Source organism: Oryctolagus cuniculus, chromosome 13, assembly GCF_051225735.1.
Source record: "Oryctolagus cuniculus isolate XC-2025 breed Fujian yellow rabbit chromosome 13, ASM5122573v1, whole genome shotgun sequence".
NCBI classification, from domain to species: domain Eukaryota; kingdom Metazoa; phylum Chordata; class Mammalia; order Lagomorpha; family Leporidae; genus Oryctolagus; species Oryctolagus cuniculus.
Genome location: NC_142879.1, coordinates 50,297,805 through 50,319,190, shown reverse-complemented (window position 1 = coordinate 50,319,190; position 21,386 = coordinate 50,297,805). Strand labels below are relative to the sequence as shown.

The following is a 21,386-nucleotide window of genomic DNA, read 5'->3' as shown; positions in this document are numbered from 1 at the left end:
CATCCTGGAGTGCCTGCGTTTGAATCCTGGCTCCTCTGCTTCCTATCCAGCTTCCTGCTAACGCACCTGGGAGGCAGGGGGTGATGATCTAAGTACTCGGGCCTCTGCTGCCCACGTGGGGGACCCAGATGGAGTTTCTGGCACCCAGCATTTTGACCTGGCCGAGGCCTGGCTGCTGTGGGCATTTGGGAAGTTAATCTCGCTATTCAAAGTACAGCAGCAGCAGCAATGCGTAGAGCTTGTGGGAAATGCAGACTCCCAGGCCCCGCCTAGACCTGCCGAACCAGAACCTGTCATTGCTCCAGGAGGCCCGAGGATGCACAGCAGCATCTGGGAGGCACTGCTTCAAGTGGTGCGCACTCTCCACTGCGGGCACGGGCTTCTGGAGGGGGCTCAGGCCAGGCTGCATCCCTGTGAGTCCAGCTCAGAGCTGCAGCCGTGGCTAAATCTCCTGGGAACGGAAAGCAGTCTCGGCGTGTGTTGGCCATTGGATTCAGAGCTGCTTTTCCGAGCCCTCAGCCCACCCCTTCCCTCATTTCACAGGGTTTGGGAGGGCCCGCTGCATCCGGGCAGCAGAGAACCGTCAGGGCCCTGCCCTCCTGGCTCCCGGCTCCCTGAGATGGAGACCACAGCCATGATCTGTGACCGTTCTGCCATGAGCAGGAGGAGCAGAATCCAGGCTGCTGGCTGTAGACCAGCCGATTTCTTCTGTTTAGCTGCCTCCACGTCTGGAAGCTGCTCGGGCCACGGCGGTGCCAGCTGACTGTGCTCTTGGGTCAAGTCTTCCATGCAGTGCTGCCGATGGGAAGCTGGACCGGGGAGGTTCCAAGCATACAGTCACTGACATTTCACAGACTACTTAGCACAAAAATACCAGTTCTCAGGACTTCTCCTAAAGAGGTCTTCACTAGGGGACAGTGCTGTGGTGCAGTGGGTTAAAGTGACAGCCTGCAGTGCCGGCATCCCATATGGGCCAGTTTGAGTCCCGGCTGCTCCTCTTCCGATCCAGCTCCCTGCTTATGGCCTAGGAAAGCGGTAGAAGATGGCCCAAGTGCTTGGGCCCCTGCACCCGTGTGGGAGACATGGAGGAAGCTCCTGGCTCTGCTGCAGATCGGCCCAGCTCCAGCCATTGCGGCCATTTTGGGAGTGAACCAGTGGATGGAAGATCTTTCTCTCTGTCCCTCCCTCTCTCTGTAACTCTTTCAAATAAATAAAATAATTTTAAAAGATTTATTTTATTTGAAAGGCAGTTACAGAGAGGCAGAGAGAGAGAGAGAGAGAGAGAAAGTCTTCTGTTCGCTGGTTCATTCCCCAGATGGCCACAACAGCTGGAGCTGTGCCGATCCAAAGCCAGGAGCCAGGAGCTTCCTCCAGATCTCCCACGTGGGTGTAAGGGCCCAAGGACTTGGGCCATCTTGTACTGCTTTCCCAGGCCATAGCAGAGAGCTGGGTCAGAAGTGGAGCAGCCGGGACTTGAACTGGCGCCCATATGGGATGCTGGCACTGCAGGAGGCAGCTTTACCCACTATTGCCACAATGCCAGCCCCCAATTATTTTCTTTCTTTTTTTTTTTTTTAAAGAGCTCTTCACCAAATTCCAAGGCTTCCTGGGGTTGCAAAGTGCCTGTCCACTGAGGAAGTTGGCCGGGCTCTGCCTGCTTCTGGCCTTTGGCCTGGAGCCCTCTACTCGGGACCTTGGACCACCACAGGCCACTCTAGCTGCCCTCTTCTCTTTGGGCCCCTACACTGCCATGCCCTGTGGCCAGGCAGGGCAGGTTCATATACTGGTCTTGTTTCTTCAGTTGGATGGGGAAACCAGGTGCCGTCACTGTGGCAAGGTGGGCCGTTGTAAAAGTTTAAAACCTCAAGACAGTAAAAGTAGAGGTGTGTGGGTTGTGTTGATTGAGCATTAAGGAGACCTCTGGTATCAGAGGGCATCAGATGCCAGACACCTGGCGCAGCCACTGACGAAGGCGGGAAGAGGTGTTGATTGCTGATTGGCTCCCCACTCTCGGCTTGCTCACCAGGCCCACATGATTAACTGCTCATAACAGAACATGGCTTTGCCTTTAAAAACCCCCCGCAACTGCTGTCTTCTCCGGACTTGTCCGGTGAGAAAGGCAGTCGCCTGCTGGCTACAAAGTCTCCTGATTTGATCTCAAAGTCTCGCTGTGTTTTAATCAGTACACTCCAGCAAGATTGTTCCCCGTCCCTCTTGGGACGAGTGGATTGACTCCGATGCGAGAGGATGGCTCAGGGGGCGGCCGCTGAGAGACGTGCCTCAGCCCCGAGCTGACTTCCGGCTTTTCGACACGGTTTTCAGAATCTCCAAATATAATTCGAAAGAGTCGTCTGTAGCAGAAGAGTCATTGGTGAGTAGAAATTGTTTGGATTTATCCTGGTTTCTGGGTCGACCCGTCAAGGGCTCGTGGAAGGCTGGACTCAGCATTTCTTCCATGGCCAGACCTCTGGAATCTGTTAGCCTTCCTGTTGGTAAAGTCGCCTGTGTTTGTTCACTGTGGTGTCTTGGGGGCTCAGCGTTTAACTCGTTGAGGGACAGAGGTCTTCTCTTCCAGCTGGCCCCCCTTTGGGTTTCTTCCTGCAAAACTTTGATGAAGTCAAAAGGCGCGTTACTGGATCCTTTGGATAGGATATAAATGCTCTTGATTTCCAACTTTTTTGTGGGTGGGAGTGGGAAACCTTTAATGTTGGGTGGCCACCGGAAGGAACCACTAATCTCTCTGCAGCTTTACAGGTTCAAAGGGTGATTTTCAGGAAACCAGGTCGTCCTGAGGAGGCCCTGTTTACTGAGGTCTGCATGTGTCCCCAGAGGAAAGGCCATGGAAGCCTGGGGTTCTTGTCTTTACACAAGAAAGAATTTGGGCGTGAGACAGAGAGAAGAGTGATGAGGCTTTATTGGGGATAGGGCATCCATCAGAACGGAAGGGATAGGGAGTGAGCGCCCAGTCACTTGGACTGGGGGAGAGTGAGGTTACACGGTTGAATGGAGAGAATACACCTGGGCAGGCCAGGTGGGCAGCTCAGCAGAGGCAGAGCTGAGCGTGCAGTCTGTTTGGACTCCTAGGTTATTTTATTTTATTTTATTTTTTAAGATTTTATTATTTGAGAGGTAGAGTTATAGACAGTGAGAGGGAGAGACAGAGAGAAAGGTCTTCCTTCCATTGGTTTAGTCCCCAGATGGCCACAATGGCTGGAGCTGTGCTGATCCAAAGCCAGAAGCCAGGTGATTCTTCCCGGTCTCCCACATGGGTGCAAGGCCCAAGCACTTGGGCCATCCTCCACTGCCCTCCCAGGCCACAGCAGAGAGCTGGACTGGAAGAGGAGCAGCTGGGACTAGAACCAGTGCCCATACGGGATGCTGGTGCCGCAGGCGGAGGATTAACCTACTGCAACACGGTGCCAGCCCCATGGACTCCCTAGGTTTTTAATGGAGTCTGTTTACCCACTCTCCCCACTCCTCCAGGACAAAGGATGGTGAGTCCTAGCAGAAGGGTTTGTTGGAAGAAAATTAGCAAATTCCTCCCCAGATTTGCTGGCACAGCACAGAGTAGGGGGGCTTCCCTTAGGGCATCACTGAAGGTTTTATTGTCCCATGTTATCAAGTAACCCATATCCGTGCAAAATGCTGGGCTTCTGGAGTTTCCACAGTAGGTGCTGGTCTTCAGGCCTGTCTCACACACACTTAGGCTGAATTTCTGACTTGCTACCTAACAGATGGGCTTCCTCTTCAATCACCCAACATGGCTAAAAGCCAGCCTAAAAAGCGAGGAAAAGTTATCAAAAGGAAAGAGTGTTTTGGCGGCCTGAGGGAAGGATGAGCCACCTCCTCCAGTCATTCCAAGTCTGCCAGAGGACCCTCCCCGTATGGGACCCTGCGATGGCCCTGACTGCCCCTGACTCTTCCACTCCAACGTCCCCTGCAGGCCCGTCGACTCCTGTAACTCCGAGAACCTCGGAGCATTCCCAGTCCACCAATGAGGGTCAGGAAAAGACCGGCCTCATTAGACCTCCGCACATGCGGAGTGGGTTAAGGTATCCACTTTACCCACAGGTGCAGAGGCTCCGGATTCCACCCAACCCCTTGCTCCAGTCCTCCCTCTACGTCACGCCCCCTCCCCGTTAGGGGAAGGCAGACCTCCCTGCATGGTCTAGGATCCCTTTTCCACTAGTGATCTGTATGACTGGAAACCGCAAAACCCCTCTTTCTCAGAAAAACCACAGGGTGTAATCTTTCTTCTTGACTGACTTGGGATGACTGCCAGCAGCTTCTTCAGACCCTTTCCACCTTGGAGGAGAGAGATCGTCTCTGGTAAGAGGGCTAAAAATTGGTCTTGGGCCCCGATGTACAGCCTTCCTCCCAATCCATCAGACAGGAGAGAGCATTTCCCCTTAGCCGCCCTGATGGGGCCCCAAATGATGATAGCGGTAAGGAGGCTGCCGATCGGTATGGCCAGATTCTCATAAGGGGAGTATGTGCTGCACCAAAGAAGCCAACTAATTTGAGGTAAGCGAGACCATCCAAAAGCCAGGTGAGTCCCTGGTGGCTTTTCTTGAGTGCCTCTTTGAAGCATACTGGGTGCATACCCCCGTAGACCCGGGAGCACCTGAGACTAGCAGCACTACGAATGTGGCGTTTGTGCCCCAGTCAGCCCCCAATAGATGTAAGTTACAAAGACTGGAAGGGTTCAAGGGAGAGCTTCTTTCTGAATTGGTAGAGGTGGCTTAACGGGTCTATAATGATACATCTATAATATTGTCTGTTACTACTCAGACAAGAAAGATGGCCAGCATTATGGTGGTAACCTTTAAAGAACAGGAAAGAAACCCCAGCGGTTAGGCCAAACGAGGGCCCCCTAAGGCGAGATCGTCCTTAAGAAAAGATCAGTGTGTTTACTGCAAGGAAGATGGACATTGGAAAAACAAGAGCCCCAAAAGGAGCCAAAGGGAGCACAGATCAAAGCCTGCCCCAACTTTGGTGGAGGAGGCTGACTGATGGGGCCGGGGATCCGTATCTTTAAGCCCCTGGGAGCCTGTGGTCACGTTAGAAGTAAGGGGCAAGCCTATTAGATTTTAGTAGACACTGGAGCAACTCATTCAGTGTTACAAAAAGCAGAGGGACAAGTCACAGAGAAAAAGTTTCTTATTCTATAGAAAAACAAAAAATATCCAATAGACGAGGACTCAGATCACCAATTTGAGAAAGGGAACTATCACTCATTCCTCCTTGGTGATGCCGGACTGTCCCTCTCCCTTACTGGGAAGGGACTTGCTCAGAAAACTACAGGCCACCAAATCTTTCCACCAAGACTTGGTTGAACTGGTTTTTAACTCGGGTCCACCCTCCATCTTGCTTACATGGCCCCTGTCTGAGGAGTATCTTCTTTTATTTATTTATTTATTTATTTTTGACAGGCAGAGTGGACAGTGAGAGAGAGAGACAGAGAGAAAGGTCTTCCTTTGCCGTTGGTTCACCCTCCAATGGCCACCGTGGCCGGCGCACCACGCTGATCCGATGGCAGGAGCCAGGTACTTATCCTAGTCTCCCATGCAGGTGCAGGGCCCAAGCACTTGGGCCATCCTCCACTGCACTCCCTGGCCACAGCAGAGAGCTGGCCTGGAAGAGGGGCAACTGGGACAAAATCTGGCGCCCCGACCGGGACTAGAACCCGGTGTGCCGGTGCCGCAAGGCGGAGGATTAGCCTAGTGAGCCGCGGCGCCGGCCGCTGAGGAGTATCTTCTAACAACTGAAGCTGATTCTACTCCAAACACTGATTGCCTCCAGAGATTAAATAATACAATCCATGAGGTCTAGGCAGAGGATAGTCCCACTGGATTGGCTGCCCACCAGCTTCCCTGACCCCATCGTTGTCCAACTAACCAGCTCTGCTGAGGGTTCAGCAATAACTAATTGGCCTAAAGACAAAGAGAGGGATGGCTGTTCACGTTGACAGACTCTGAAAGTCAGGCACCCTCCTTCCCTGCCAGTCAGCATGGAACACACCTCTGTTACCCGTCCAAAAGCCTGGGGCCCCCGATGACAGGCCAGTGCAAGATCTCTGGGAGGTCAGCGAATGGGTCGAGACCATCCACCCCACAGTGCCTCACCCGCATACGCTTTAAGTCTCTTGCCTCCTGGCCACCAGATGTGCTCCGTCCTGGATTTAAAGGAAGCCTTCTTCAGTCTTCTCTGGCTGCTGTAAGCCAGCCTATTTATGCCTTTGAATGGACAGACCCTGAAGGGAGTTTCTTGGGACAACTGACATGGACTAGACTGCCACAGGGGTTTAAACCCCCCCACCCCCCACCATTTGATGAGGCTTTGAGCCAAGACCTGACCTGCTTCAGACAGCAATACCCAGAGGTCGTGGCAACAACAACTGAGGCCGAGTGCTCCAGGCCACTGAGGACCTGCTCCAAGAATGGGCGGATCTGGGGTACCGCATATCTGCTCGGAAGGCCCAGCTCTGTACGCCTACGTCCACCTCCCTGGGATATGAGTTAAAGTAGGGAGCAGGTCGTTGTCATCCAGCCGCAAAGAAACCATCCTTAAGATACCCCAACCAAAAGCATGTCGGGGAGTTCTTAGGGGCCGTAGGCTACTGTTGCCTTTGGATTCCGAGCTTTGCAGAAATGGCCTGGCCCCTATATGCCAGCACCTGAAGAAAGCCTTTAAGAGTGCCCCGGCCCTGGCCCTCCCAGACTTGTCAAATTTCTTTCAGTTGTATGTGGCAGAAGTTTGGGGTATCGCAAAGGGGGTCCTAACCCAAGCCCATGGGAAAGACCTGTGGCCTATCTATCTAAAAGATGGGGCTATGTAGCTGCCTGGTGGCCAGGATGTTTGAGGGTTGTGGCATCTATGGCTATCCTCGTGAAGGAAGCCTCAAAGCTGACTCTGGGTCAGGACTTGCAACTAGTGGCAGCCTACTCAGTGGAAGCTTTATTGCAGGGCCTCCCAGAGAGCTGGCTCTCCAATGCATGGATCCCCCAGTACCAGGTACTGCTCCTAGACCCACCAAGAGTCAAATTCCTCTAAACTACTGCTTTAAATCCTGCCACCTTGCTTCCTGATGATGACCCATCGGAGCCCATCCACGATTGTAAGGAGGTGCTGGAGTCCTTAACCAACCTGGGGGCAGATCTGACTGATGCCCCGCTGAAAGACCCAGATGCTATTGTGTTCACCGTGGGAGCACCTTCATCTCCAAAGGAGTAAGGTATGCAGGTGCAGCCGTAGTCACCTCCTCAGAAGTCATTTGGGTCCAAGCGTTGGGACATGGAATTCTGCTCAGAGGGCTGGGTTAATAGCACTAACTCAGGCTTTAAGATGGAGCAGAGAAAAATCTGTCAACATCTACACAGACGGCAGGTATGCTTTTGCCACTGCCCATGTTCACAGGGCTCTGTATAAAGAGAGGGGCCTTCTAACATCTGGAGGAAAACAGATTAAAAAAAAAAAAAAAAAAAAGCCCGAAATCTTGGCCCTGTTAGAAGCAGTGTAGCTACCAAGGAAAGCAGCTGTCATTCACTGCAAGGGACATCAGAAGTCCCCAGAGGCCAAAGGAAATGCATTTGCAGATAAAACAGCTCGGGAAGCTGCCTTAAAACCAGTGGGGGCCCTCCAGATTCTCCCTGTTGCACCCGTCCAAACTGCAAAAGCCTTCCATCTACACAGAAGAGGAAGAAGTCAAAGGACTGTCACTAGGGGCAGAGATGGACCATGAGGGATGGATGTGCCTTTGTGATGGGATGCTGTGCCTACCAACAGCAATCGGCAAAAAACTGACAGAACAAGTCCATCATAGCACCATCTAGGAAGTACAAAATTAACTGAGTTATACAGCCACTCTGACATCCCCGGACTGGATCAGCGGACATGTCATATCTGCACCCACGTAAACCTGGGACGAACAGGTGAGTTAGCCCAAGGGATACGCTTATGGGTAAAGGCTCCTGGAGAACATTGGGAAGTAGACTTTACTGAAATATTACCTGGAAAATATGGTTACCATTATCTTCTGGTTTTTGTTGACATATTTTCTGGGTGGGTGGAAGCCTACCCTACCAAGAAAGAAATAGCCCAAGTAGTAGTAAAGAAATTAGTTTCTGAGATTGTCCCCAGATTCGGCCTCCCGCTGACAATGGGGTCCAACAATGGTCCCACGTTCATCACCAAGTGACTCAATTACTAGCTAAGGTGTTAAAGATAAGTTGGAAGCTTACAGACCAAAGAGTTCAGGTCAACTAGAAAGAATGAATAGGAACATAAAGGAAACTTTGACAAAATTAAAGCTAGAAATAGGTGAGAACTTGAGCCTCCTTCCCTTTGCTCTATTACAAGCATGGTATATTCCTTTTGTAAAAGGTCTAACCCTTTGGCCAGTGCTGCGGCTCACTTGGCTTATCCTCTGCCTGTGGCACTGGTACCCCAGGTTCTAGTCCCAGTTGCTCCTCTTCCAGTCCAGCTCTCTGCTGTGGCCCGGGAAGGCAGTGGAGGATGGCCCAAGTACTTGGGCACCTGTACTCATGTGGGAAACCCAGAAGAAGCTCCTGGTTTCGGAATGTTGTGGCCATTTGGAGAGTGAACCAGCGGATGGAGGATTGATCTCTCGCTCTGCCTCTCAAATAAATAAAATGAATCTCTTAAAAAATAAAGGTCTAAACCCTATGAGATAATGTTTGGAAGGTCGCCACCCCTACTCCCCAAACTAGGGGAGGAACGGCTGGCAGAACTGGATAATGAGTCCCTCTTTAAGTCCTTACAGGCTCTGCAAACGGTCCTCCAACAAGCCCACAACCTGGAGAGCCATGCGACCAGATCTTCCCCAATCAACCTCTGGTGCTGACGTCTGCAACATTCAACTCGGGGAACTGGTGTGGATAAAAAAACACAACCCCTCAACCCTCGTGGCACAGTGGACCGGACCTCTGCCTATAATCTTGACCACACCAACGGCAGTCAAAGTAGTGGGAAATTGCCATTGGATCCACCACACCAGTTGAAAAGAGCTTCATCAGCCGAAGCCTCATCCGGAGCGATGGACCGCCAGCCCTGCCGGAGACTGGCTACAGGTAAAACTTCCCCATGCTTCTTAACATGCTAACAACAGGGGAGGGTGCGGACTCTCTTCACCCACACCAGTTAGTAGGTTACACTTGGGAATTAAAAAGAACATCTGATGGTATTTTTATCGCAGCTAACTATTCAGCAGGAAATCCCTCTTTCTATGTTGATTTATGTAAACTGGCAGGGGATAATTGGTTAAATGAGTGTGATCTGGATGGAGGGCAGGCTATGGGTGCAGTGAAATACACATGTCCAGCTCTGGGAAGCCCTGGTTGTGAGGGAGATGGCCATCTCTACTGTGCTGCCAGGGGTCGTGAAACCACAGTAGACTGGATGGAAAACAGGGGAAGGGACCACCACAGTAGCCTTACCTGCAGCGGGGCTGCAAAAAGCTGTAGCAGTCTCCACTTGTAACCCTGTCGCAGTGACAGTAACCAAGGGGAAGGTTGGCAGACTGGATGCACCTTGGCTATGAGACCATGTCTCCTTATACGACCCCGGGTTTGAGTTTACCATACAGAGGATGCGGCCCAAACCCCTGCTTAATCCTAGGAGTCCAGTGAGGGAAGTGATGCCTCAGTAAGACCCCCACAACCAGGACCACCGTCAGTAACCACACCTTGGAAGTAAGCGCCCCGGAAAATCTTAACACCCCACAGCCTTGTTGCCTCTGAGGGTCTGTAGACCCCTACTGGACCCCATGTGTGGGGAGCAACTCGGACTAGACTAAGTTACTGGAATTAAGACTTATTCTATGCATCTGCTCTCCCACAATATGGCGCTGGGAGAAGAGGAAACAGCTTCTATACAGCTGCCTCCAGTTCAACCAATAAACAGCAGGACCTGCTCCTGATTGGAGGAGAGCAGCGTACTCAGCGTGTGGGTAGCAGAGTTGGGATTGGCGGAAGAGGACTATAAAGGAGGAGAGAGACAACATGCACCAGGAACACCTGAGGAACATCTGAGCAGCCCCCGAGAGAGCCGGCCGGCGGTGTGCCGCTCCCCCGCGGAAGTGGGGAAAGTGGCAGGGGGAACCGCCCTTCCACGGAGGTGGAAGGGACGGTAGCCAACCCGGGAAGAACCAGCAGTAAACCCGGGGAGGGCCGAGCAGACAAAAGAACAGCGCAGGGTCCTGTGTCGTTCCTCCACGAAGAGGGGGAGCGACATAATGGTGCCGTGACTCGGATATGAAGCCTAGGCAGGGTTTAGTGTCGTTCCTCCACGAAGACGGGGAGCGACATAATGGTGCCGTGACTCGGATAGGAAGCCTAGGCAGGGTTTAGTGTCGTTCCTCCACGAAGACGGGGAGCGACATAATGGTGCCGTGACTTGGATAAGAAACCTAGGAGGGAAGAAACGGGAAGAAGTGGGAAAATACCGGAGAGAGAGACTAGAAGAGCCTAGGGAAAAGCCGGACAGAAAAGGTGCCGGAAGAAGCTATCGAAAGCCTAGGCATAGACTCGGATACGGACTGTGGGAAAGAAGTTAGGATTGAAAGCTAGGATTTAAAGTGAAAGCAAGAAGAAACTTAGACTCAGATACGGACTGCAGGTTGAAAGTGAAAGTGAAACCTAGAAGAAACTTAGACTCGGATACGGACTGTGGGGAGAAGCCAGGAGAAATGAGAGGGGAATATTGTTGGAAGAAAAGTTAGGGAAACATACCGGGTAGAGAAAAATATGTTAGGGAGGATGAAGCTGCGGGGGCAGGCTGAGGCGGAGACGTAAGCTACCTTGGGATTCGTCGAGTCAGCCCGGGGAATAAGGGGCGAAAAGCTGGAACCAGAGGTGGAGACGTGGGCCAGGTTGGAATCCGTCAGATTAGCCCGGGGAGCAAAAGACGGGAAGCCAAACCGAAAGGCGCAGACGTGAGCTAGGTTGAATTTGCCAGGTTAGCCCGGGGAACTTAGACTGAATACCGGTGGCGGAAACGTGAGCTAGGCTGTGTGACTCGCGGAAGCCGCTGCGTGCAGAGAGAGCGTGCGGGGCACAAACGGGGAGAGCGCACGGGGCGTGAGTAGGAAACGTGGGGCTAGCGCGAAGGCCGTGGTGCGGGCGCAAAGGGCGCGGAGACCGCGGAGCGCGCAGAGCCGGGAAGCCGCCGCGGGGGAGGCGCCGAGAAGCAGCCTCGGGGCGGGCACCGGGAAGCCGCGGGGATAAGAGAAACAGAAGTTTAGAAGTAAAATGAGAGAAATAGGAATGCTGGTAGATAGAAGTAAAATAGGAGAAATAGGAATGCCCGGAGGTAGAGAAATAGAGAAAAATAAGGCCTCCCCACAACACGGCAATGAGAGAGCTTGGATTCGGTCTGCCTGATTAGTAAGACGATAAGCACCTGTGGGCGACTGCAGGTCACCGAAGACAGGCATGAATCAACATCAATAAGTCTCCCCACAATACGGCAATGAGAAGGCTCGGATTCGGTTTGCCTGATTGGTAGGGCTTGTAAGCACCTGCAGGCAGTTCGAGCAGAGCAGAGCATGCGCTGCAGGGCACCGAACACAGGCACGCATCAGCGCCTAAAAACCTCCTCACAACATGGCGAAGAGAGGACCCGGATTCAATTTGCCTGATTGGTAGGGCTTGTAAGCACCTGTGGGCAACTCTAGCAAGCAGAGCAGAGTCTGCACTGCGGGGCACCGAAGACAGGCGCGTATCAACGCCAAAAATAAAAAGAAAGGGGGATCTGTGGGGAGCAACTCGGACTAGACTAAGTTACTGGAATTAAGACTTATTCTATGCATTTGCTCTCCCACAATATGGCGCTGAGAGAAGAGGAAACAGCTTCTATACAGCTGCCTCCAGTTCAACCAATAAACAGCAGGACCTGCTCCTGATTGGAGGAGAGCAGCGTACTCAGCGTGTGGGTAGCAGAGTTGGGATTGGCGGAAGAGGACTATAAAGGAGGAGAGAGACAACATGCACCAGGAACACCTGAGGAACATCTGAGCAGCCCCTGAGAGAGCCGGCCGGCGGTGTGCCGCTCCCCCGCGGAAGTGGGGAAAGTGGCAGGGGGAACCGCCCTTCCACGGAGGTGGAAGGGACGGTAGCCAACCCGGGAAGAACCAGCAGTAAACCCGGGGAGGGCCAAGCAGACAAAGAACAGCGCAGGGTCCTGTGTCGTTCCTCCACGAAGAGGGGGAGCGACATAATGGTGCCGTGACTCGGATATGAAGCCTAGGCAGGGTTTAGTGTCGTTCCTCCACGAAGACGGGGAGCGACACCCATGTGTCTCAAATGCTGGGTTTACTAGAACCAACCAGACTGAGTTATGTGTTCCTGTGAGAGTCATCTATTTGACTCCCAAGTGAAACCAGCAGGGAATGTGACAAGGTGGGGTGTTCTAAAAGCGTGAAACCTCAAGATGGTAAAAGTAGAGGTGTGTGGGTTGTTGACTGAGCATTAAGGAAACCTCTGGTACCGGAGGGAATCAGATGCCACATGATTAACTGCTCCTAACAGAATGTGGCTTTGATTTAACCCCCCCCCCCCCCCACGACTGCAACTCGCTGCTGTCTTCTCCGGACTTGCTTGGTGGGAAAGGCAGTCGCCAGCTGGCTATAAAGACTCCTGGTTTGATCTCAAATCCTCACTGTTTTAATCGTGCACCCTGTAACAATCACTCCATCGAATTTAGACAATCAAAATACCCCCTGAAAGACAGATTATAGTACATCTTAGTGCAATTAGTGAGAGCTGAGAATAAAAGGACAACTCCGATGGTTGAAGTTTGACCACAAATGAAAGCTATTTGAGGTGCTGGAACTGTGGCACAGCAGGTAAAGCTACCGCCTGCGGTGCTGGCATCCCATATGGGTGCCGGCTTGAGCCCCAGCTGCTCCACTTCCGATCCAGCTCTCTGCTATGCCTAGGAAAGCAGTGGAAGATGGCCCAAATGCTTCGGCTCCTGCACCCGCGTAGGAGACCAGGAAGAAGCTCCTGGGTCCTATGTGGGTGCAAGGGCCCAAGCACTTGGGCCATCTTCCACTGCTACCCCAGGCCATAAGCAGAGAGCTGGATTGGAAGAGGAGCAGGACAGCGCCATGGCTCAATAGGCTAATCCTCCATCTGTGGCGCTGGCACACCGGGTTCTAGTCCTGATCGGGGCGCCAGTTCTGTCCCGGTTGCCCCTCTTCCAGGCAAGCTCTCTGCTATGGCCCGGGAGTGCAGTGGAGGATGGCCCAAGTCCTTGGGCCCTGCACCCCATGGGAGACCAGGAGAAGCACCTGGCTCCTGGCTCCGGATTGGTGCGGTACGCCGGCTGCAGCAGCCATTGTGGGGTGAACCAACAGAAAAAAAGGAAGACCTTTCTCTGTCTCTCTCTCACTGCTCACTCTGCCTGTCACAAAAAAAAAAAAAAAAAAAAAAAAAAAAGGAAGAGAAGCAGCCGGGACTTGAACCAGTGGTGCCCTGGGATGCTAGCACCACAGAGGCCTAGCCCACTATGCCGCAGTGCCGGCCCTGACACCTGGCATCTTGCTTAAACACTACTACGGTTGCCTCAGATCTGAAATGTATCACTGCTCTTGAGCTCTGAACATGGACACAGCTTGAAGGTCTATGTGTCCCAAGGCACGGTCATGCTGGCCCCCATTCCCGGAGCTGATGCTCCAGTCTCAGTAACTTCAGAATCCGATACCAGAGTTTCAGGGTCTGTTACAAAGGGAACCCAGCACTTAACCCTTTGCTTGCAGACTTCCTGAGTTCTCGCCACTCCTAGTTCATCACCAGGGTTAGTGATCCATGGGACAGCGCTGTCCTGTCACTGAGCCCACATCATTCTAAGGAGCTGCAGATAATCCTTGATAAAGACCTCAGGGAGCAGGTTGCAACATTCTGAAGAAGCTTCAAGTCCCTTTTCTCCCAGGTCGCACAGCTGGACTGCTGTTTCTAGCCTGTGACTGAGCTCCAGGCACCAGGGTGAGTGGACATATTGCAGGCTCACTCATGCTGGGGCCCCAACCATGCCTTGGGGTTCCTCTCACCTCCTTCTCTCTTTCTGGTTGGCTGCAGAGTGAGGAGTGGGCTGAATGGTGGCCTCCAAAAAGATATGCCCACGCTCCAACACCTGGAACCTGGAACTTTACTGGGGAGAAGGGTCTTTGCGGATATCAACTAGGGATCATGGCTTGACTGGGTAGGTACTACGTCCCATCTAGGGAGGGACATGTGTCCATGTAAGAATCAGAAGGGGACAAGCCAGAGAGAAGGCCATGCAAAGATGAGGCCGAGATGGAGGTCTGCTGCCCCAAGCCAAGGACTACTTCGAGCCACAGAAAATGGAGGGGGCAGGCAAAGAGCTTCCCCTAGCACCTGCAGAGGGAGCACAGCCCTGCCCACACCCTCTGAACTTCTGCTCCCAGGACCATGAGAGAACCCCCTTCTGTTTTCTAGCCACCGCACTGTAACTTCCCAGGGCAGCCCTGGAAGTGACTACGGGAGGCTGCCCCAGGGTGAACTTGGAAGCCAGAGGCTGGAGATGGCCGCCTTCCAGCCAGCTGGGTCCCCGCACGGCCTATTCACCACCTCCCTAGCAGCATTCTATTGTACCAGCAAGAAACCACTCTGTGTCTGAGATCCTTTTTGAGCTTCTGCATTATAAAGTTGAAACCAGTTAGTTTTGCAGCAAAGGAGTATTATATCATTCCCAAACTTTATTCAATCATGATTCCCCAGAGCAATACTATTAAACACTTTTCTTTTTCTTTTTTTTTTTTTTTTTTTGACAGGCAGAGTGGACAGTGAGAGAGAGACAGAGAGAAAGGTCTTCCTTTGCCGTTGGTTCACCCTCCAATGGCCGCTGCGGCCGGCGCACCGCGCTGATCCGATGGCAGGACCCAGGAGCCAGGTGCTTTTCCTGGTCTCCCATGGGGTGCAGGGCCCAAGCACCTGGGCCATCCTCCACTGCACTCCCTGGCCACAGCAGAGAGCTGGCCTGGAAGAGGGGCAACCAGGACAGAATCCGGCGCCCCAACTGGGACTAGAACCTGGTGTGCCAGCGCCGCTAGGCAGAGGATTAGCCTAGTGAGCCGTGGCGCCGGCCTTAAACACTTTTCAATAGAGAGAAGTAATGGGGGTAGCTACAGGCCAGTGCTCTGAAACTATTAACGTATTATTTTTTAAGGATTTGTTTATTTGAAAGGCAGAGGCAGAGAGAGAGAGAGAGAGAGAGAGAGGTTTTGCATCTGCTGGGTCACTCCCCAATTGGCCGCAATGACTAGAGCTGCGCTGATCCGAAGCCAGGGGCCGGAAGCTTCTTCCGGGTCTCCCACGTGGGTGCAGGAGCCCAAGGACTTGGGCCACCTCTTACTGCTCTCCCAGGCCATAGCAGAGAGCTGGATTGGAAGTGGAGCAGTCGGGACTTGAACTGGAGCCCATATGGGATGCCGGCACTGCAGGCGGCGGCTTACCTGTTACGCCATGGCACCAGCCCCAAAACTATTAGCTTTTAACCGAAATATTTGTTCAAGCCCAAGAAAGATACTATGACATCAACGCTGCTGCTAAGTGAGACAAGTTCAGAAAGGCAGTGTTAGTGAATCTCATTTGAGCCTGGACTTCACAAAGGTCAAGGAATCAACGTGGGTTCCAATCCTGAACTATTCGCTTCTCTACTCCAGTGCTGATAGCAGGCAGAATTACTAAGCAGTTGGCAGCTTGAGCTCTGGAACTACCTTGCCTGGGTTTAAATCCCACTTAATGGTTATCTCTGTGACCTAATTTGTCTAAGTGCCTTCTGTAAATGGGAACAATGCTGGAGTTGTAGCAGCCAGGGGGATGGGGACACTTAGGGTGTCTTCTTGACACAGGCTCAGGTAGCTTTCCACTGGGTCACTTAGCAAGACTGGAACTACATTCCCTGCAATGCCCTGGCTCACGTGGTCTGAGGTCCAGGTTGGCTCCCAGAGCAATCTGTACAGGATTTGGAAGATGCACCCAAGCAGCCACACATCTGCACTCGGCAGGCTGCCGCAGGGCCAGGGGAACACACAGAACAGAGCTGTGGGCCCGCCTGTTGATGGGGGACACTGGTAGGCCTGAAGCTCCTCCAGCCCCATTGGAGCTCTTCCTTCAGCTTCCTCAAGTCCTGGCCACATACTTGTACAGTTTCTAGAAGCAGCCAGCTTCCCTTGCAGCTTGCCTCGTCACTGAACTTGGGAGGCAGGCTCTGCTTACCCGAGGTAAACTCTCCCACTTCCCATCCATCTCTCCTTTCTGACAGTGCCCCTGCTGGCTGCAGGTCCGGCACCGCAGCCCACAGCAGCCTTGCGAAGGCTGGTGAGCCAGCTCCTACATTGTTCAGGCCAAGCACTTAGAATAACCCCCTTCTGCCTTGTCTCTTCTATGGTTCTGTGGCTGACCATGCCCAACACTGAGCTGCACAACCAGACACTTCCCCACCCAGGGGCAGGGCCTTGGCTGCTGTCTACACAGGGAGCAGGAAACGGCCCAGGGTGCCATTGCCTGAGGCCCGCCTCCCAGGAAGTGGAAGCCCTGCCTGGGTAGGGGCTGGGGCACTGGGAAGCTCCTGGGCTCCATACAGCCATGGCTGTCGGTGCTTTCACTGGGGTCCCCTCTTCATGCTCCCTCTCACTTCCCTAGCCAGGGCTCAGCACTGTGCTAAAACATCCTTCCCTCCAACTCCAGGATCTGCTTTCTCAATTCTCTCGTTATCTCTTCTTTCCCTTTCTCTCTCTGCAGCTAACCTTTGAACAAGGAGGAGACTGAGATGTGAAGAAGTGTAAGGCTATGGGAATCAAAGCTGCTGTTGTCATGTAATCATCAAGTTGAAAGCACAGGTGCCAGAGCTAAGGACGGGGTCCACACGGTGCGTTGACTGCAAGTGTAATTAGGTGAGTGAAGGAACCACCTACTGCCTCCTAGTCTTCTTACCAGTGTTCTCAACTCCTACTTTAGCTGCCTTCTGTGGACCACGCACCTGCTATTCTTCCATGGAACAGAAGTCCCACAGGTCTAAAGGGAGGCTCTGAGCTGGACAGACCATTCCCACAGGTGTCTCTAAAAGTGAGGCATTTGCCTCTAAGGGAACAGGTGCACAGCCGGGCTCGAGTGATGAGGAATACTTCACGTGTCTGAATTCACAAATAACAGGTGCAGACGCTCGTGGCAGACTCTTTTATTAGGAAGCAGACCCTTCCTGCTGGGCCTAGCTCCTGACAGGCCTGATCAGCAGCCCCGTCTTACAGAGCTGGGGAGCGCGGGGAACCGCCCTCAGGAGGGGCCGTCCTCTCCATCTGCACGGTTTCCACGCAGTGCAGCACTGCAGCTGTCACTCCCGACGGCAGGATCACGGAGACCTTCTACATTCGTACATATATATTTACTTTAATCATGTTTTAGAAATCAGCTCTTCCACGCTAAGATTTACAATAAAAATAAAATAATTTGTTCTGTAAACTATAGTAGAAAGTTTCAAACGTCTTAAAAACTGTCTTCCATACAATGGAAAAAGGCGTTAGTGTTCTTTTTGGGCAAAAGAAGTCCCAAATTCGCTGGGAAGACGCACGGCGCTGCCGGGGCGACGCTGGCAGCACCGCTCGCTGCGCAGGCCTGCTGGGAGAACAGAGCCGCCTTCTTCCCTTCGGGCTCAGAGTCAACGCTCCTCTCCCCCGGGGCCGTCCCAGATGCTTACGGCTGCTCTGCTGCTGCCTGGTCCTTGGCAGCAACAACAAGCTCGGACAGAGCTGGGAAGCTTTTTATGCTGCTTGTTTGCAGGCCCATCTTTTGTATCTGCAAAGGCCACAGAATGAATCCTGTTACTGCAATTTAAGCCGAACGGGGAAAACCAGACCCGCATAAAAAACGGAACCACAATATCCACCCCACCCTCTACTACACCAGGATAAGACTGGCAGGACACTATCTCCTTTACAGCGAACGTTTATCCTGTTGCAAAATGCTACTGTTCTGGGGTCAAACACTGCATCTTAAGAAGCTAGTTCGCTGATTTATCTCGGTCTATGAAATCAGACTTCATCAGGATAAAAGCCTCTTTTGTGGACTTGAAAAAAAATGCTAGGAGAAAATTTCCCACTGAAAGAAATATAAAAGTGATTTTTTTTTAAGTGGAAGATTTTCAAAAAAAGTATTAGCCTGAGCTTACTTTCTTAACATACCACTAGCAATCTTTTCTTAGAGTCTGACAAATTGAGGAGACTGACACAGCAACTGGGGCGTACTATGGTGACCAAGACACGACACACTATGTTCTAACTTTTGTATTATGAAAGCAGTAGCACCTCCCCCCACCCCAGGGGAGATCTGTCCACCCTCAGTGACCAGCTCTGGGCCCCAGGACCACGGGACTGTCTCTGCTCTTGCTCCTCCTCTCCATCCCTCCCTTCTTCCATTTCTCTTTAGCTTTTTCACTCCTCATGTTTCAAACAACAAGCTTTCCTGCTTGTCAAAAGATTTTAAGTTTCTTTTGTGACAAAGAAACAAAGCGAGTGCCTTTTGCCAGGACATATCTCTAAAGTCACCTCACAGCAGAAAAAACATTTTCAGTGATGACTCATGTATAAAAGAAATTCCTTAGTGAGCTTGAAAACCAAGTATCTTCTGATGGAGAGTTTACGGTTTCATTCCCTTTTCTCTGGCAAAGGTCTTCCTTTTTTTTTTTTTTTTTAAGGTTTATTTATTCTGTTGTTTGTTTACTTACTTGAAAGTCAGAGGGAAAGAGAAAAGGAAACAGTGAGACAGAGATCTTCATTCTGCTGGTTCACTCTCCAGATGGCTGCAACAACAGGGCTGAGGCAGGACGAAGCCAGGAGCCCAGTGGGACTCCACCGGGGTCTCCCATGTGAGTTGCAAGGGCTCAAGTGCTTGGGCCATCATTCACTGACTTCCCAGGCACATTAGCAGGGAGCTGAATTGAAGCAGCGCAGCTGGACCTGAACCAGAACTCTGGCATGGGATGCCGGGGTCACACCTGAGCCCGCTGCGCCACAGCACCTACCCGCGAAGGTCTGCCGAGGCTGAGAAGCCAGCTTCTCAACAGCTGAAAGCTGCAGGATCCTATGAGGACGTCACCTCAGCAGGAGCGAAAGGCACTGCGTCTTCCACACTGCCTCCCGAGTGACGGCACGCTCGGCATCAGCCAGCCCTAGGCAATGATTCTAAACCTTGGGCATTAACTCGGGCAGAGAAGCAAAGCTGTGCTCAGACACCTCTCATGTACCACAGGGGAATGCTTGCTTTCATAGTTATTCTAAGTACTTCAAAAGCCCAATTACGCGGCAGGCAGTGGGAAAAAGGGCACTGTCTGTCATGGGCTCGAACTTCATGGACCCGCAGACGTCAACAGCAGCGAAGCTCAGGCAATCAGACTGCAGAGGGATTTCCCAGTATTCCTCTTTGCTTTCTCACAGTTCCTAGGTAAAACCCCCGAACCTTTCAGGGTAATCTGGGGCATGACTCTCACTCGACACCACAACAGCACCTCTAAGCTCAGCGAGCCACCAGGCACCAGCTGGGCCCTCAGACTTTGGTTTTGGACTCGCTGTCAGTGCCAGCAGCTGACGAGTTACCTGCTCTCCCAGGTACTCCACATCCAAGGCCAGCTGCAGCCTGATCTTGTCGTCATCGCTCATGCCACCGCTGGGACCGACAGGAGTGGTGGGAGTGGTTTTTCTGGCTTGTTTCAGCCTTTTCAGGCTCTCTTCCATTTTCCTCACAGAGTTCAGGACATCAGACACAGTTTCATAATACCTTGGGCATAAGACAGTTACCGGTGAAAGGGAGGCTATGTAACACCAGAGTTACTGGCAGTGCAGACCAAAAAAAAAGGTTTTTAAGATTAAAAACCCCTTCCCAATAAACATTTAATCATGGGAAATATTTAACGCTTCTTCAGATTTTAAGAAAAATAGGGTCTTAAGTCTCCAGGATGGTATTCTAAGAACCTAAAAGAAATATATGCATGGATTGTTTGAAATTTTAATCCTGAATGCTAAGAGAAAATCACAGACCAATTTGACTTTCATGTCCTGAGGGTGGACAAGTGCCACTCATTCTCTGTATCAAGCAACAACTTCATTCGCAATCAATTCTAGGAACAGTTCATCTTTTAAAGCCTAAGTATTTCAGAATTTTAAATAAAATTCATTGCCTTCAAAATATTCTGGACATAATTTTCAAATTATAAATGAGCTATGTTTCAAAACTTTGTCCACAAGCTGGTGACATTACATTTGGAATACATTTACCCAAAAGAGCAACAGTAGACACGACTGTTAAGGTTCAAATGGCTGCTTACCAAAAGCAATGATATAAAATAATACTGTGAAATTAACTATTAATAAGCAATCAATAATTAAATAATATACTTTTTTGATGCAACTCAATGCTGCCATTTGGGGAAAAGTAGATTTAACTGGAAATGAATAGACACTGAAGGATTATAGAAATCAATTCTCTGTCAGTTGAAATTACACTTAAAGATGCACGGTTTTCAAATTTGGATTCCTTAAAAAATAAACTGATTCATTAATTTAAAAAAATGCATGGTTTTCTTCCTTGGTTCCAAGCATCTCACCAGCGGAAGATGGTTGTCTGCGCGCTGCTCTGGACTGAAGCCCGAGGAGAGGAGGGGAATGTGATTGACTGGGAAGAATGGCAGCTGCAGTGAGATGGCAGCAGGGACAGTAAAGGCAGGCGGGGCCCCGCAAACACCAACCAGACCAGGTGGAGGCAGGCGGCCCAGAGGGGGTGTGTGTGTGCGTGTGTGTGTCACGCGACACTGTTCAGATTCATTCAGTGACAAAGTGCTCTCATGTTCCCGCTACCTTATCTACATGCAACGCCTGCCTTGGACTCTTCCGGCAAGTCCCAGGAGGTCTACTTTTAAGTTACTTACTTATGCGTGCTCTCTGACAGAGCTCCTTCCAGCCACTGCTGAATTACTGCATGCTTGAGCTTATCCTTGTGTCCACGCTGAAGCTGGTGGAATGGCTTCAAGGCACTGTCCACGTAGGAGGAAGCTGCAGTTGGGACCTCCTGGAATAATTTTGGTAGGAGTGAAAGATGCACAAAAATAAAGAGGAAGAAAGAGAGGGGGAGGAAGGGGAAGGGAGAGAGACAGACACAAAAAGAAAAATGTTAAAAAATAAAGATACTGCTACTGTTTCAGTTTTGAGAGCATTCAACCTCTACCCCTCCCCAAAAGTACACAGATGTCATAGACAGCTGCCCGGAGAACAGGAGGGGGTCAAGAAAGGTAAGCAAGAGAGCACACCTGGAGCCAGACCGCCTTCAATGCTGCAGTCACCTGCGGCCAGCCCCCAG

General features: G+C 51.6%; 1 protein-coding gene and 1 long non-coding RNA gene across 7 annotated transcripts in view; one reads left to right on the top strand and one right to left on the bottom strand.

Moving 5' to 3' along the window:
* Positions 1-1,601: 1,601 nt before the first annotated feature.
* Positions 1,602-17,828, top strand: LOC149122591 (uncharacterized). Of its 6 annotated transcripts, none has more exons than XR_016218972.1 (5): positions 1,603-2,371; positions 4,231-4,329; positions 8,774-9,089; positions 13,951-14,003; positions 16,785-17,828. It is a non-coding gene; the product is annotated as an uncharacterized LOC149122591 (long non-coding RNA). The 6 variants fall into 6 exon arrangements; XR_016218971.1 differs by lacking the exon at positions 4,231-4,329 and having other exon boundaries at positions 1,612-2,371; positions 16,785-16,911; positions 17,001-17,828; XR_016218975.1 differs by lacking the exon at positions 4,231-4,329 and having other exon boundaries at positions 1,602-2,371; positions 8,783-9,089.
* Positions 17,206-21,386, bottom strand: part of COG2 (component of oligomeric golgi complex 2) — a 54,080-nt gene continuing 49,899 nt past the window's right edge. Inside the window, exons 16-18 of the mRNA XM_002717389.6 lie at positions 20,959-21,098; positions 19,631-19,811; positions 17,206-17,834 (exon numbers count right to left, since the gene is read on the bottom strand). Coding sequence (XP_002717435.1) covers positions 17,733-17,834; positions 19,631-19,811; positions 20,959-21,098 — 423 coding nt within the window. The 3' untranslated portion in view covers positions 17,206-17,732. The remainder of the gene's footprint in view (positions 17,835-19,630; positions 19,812-20,958; positions 21,099-21,386) is intronic.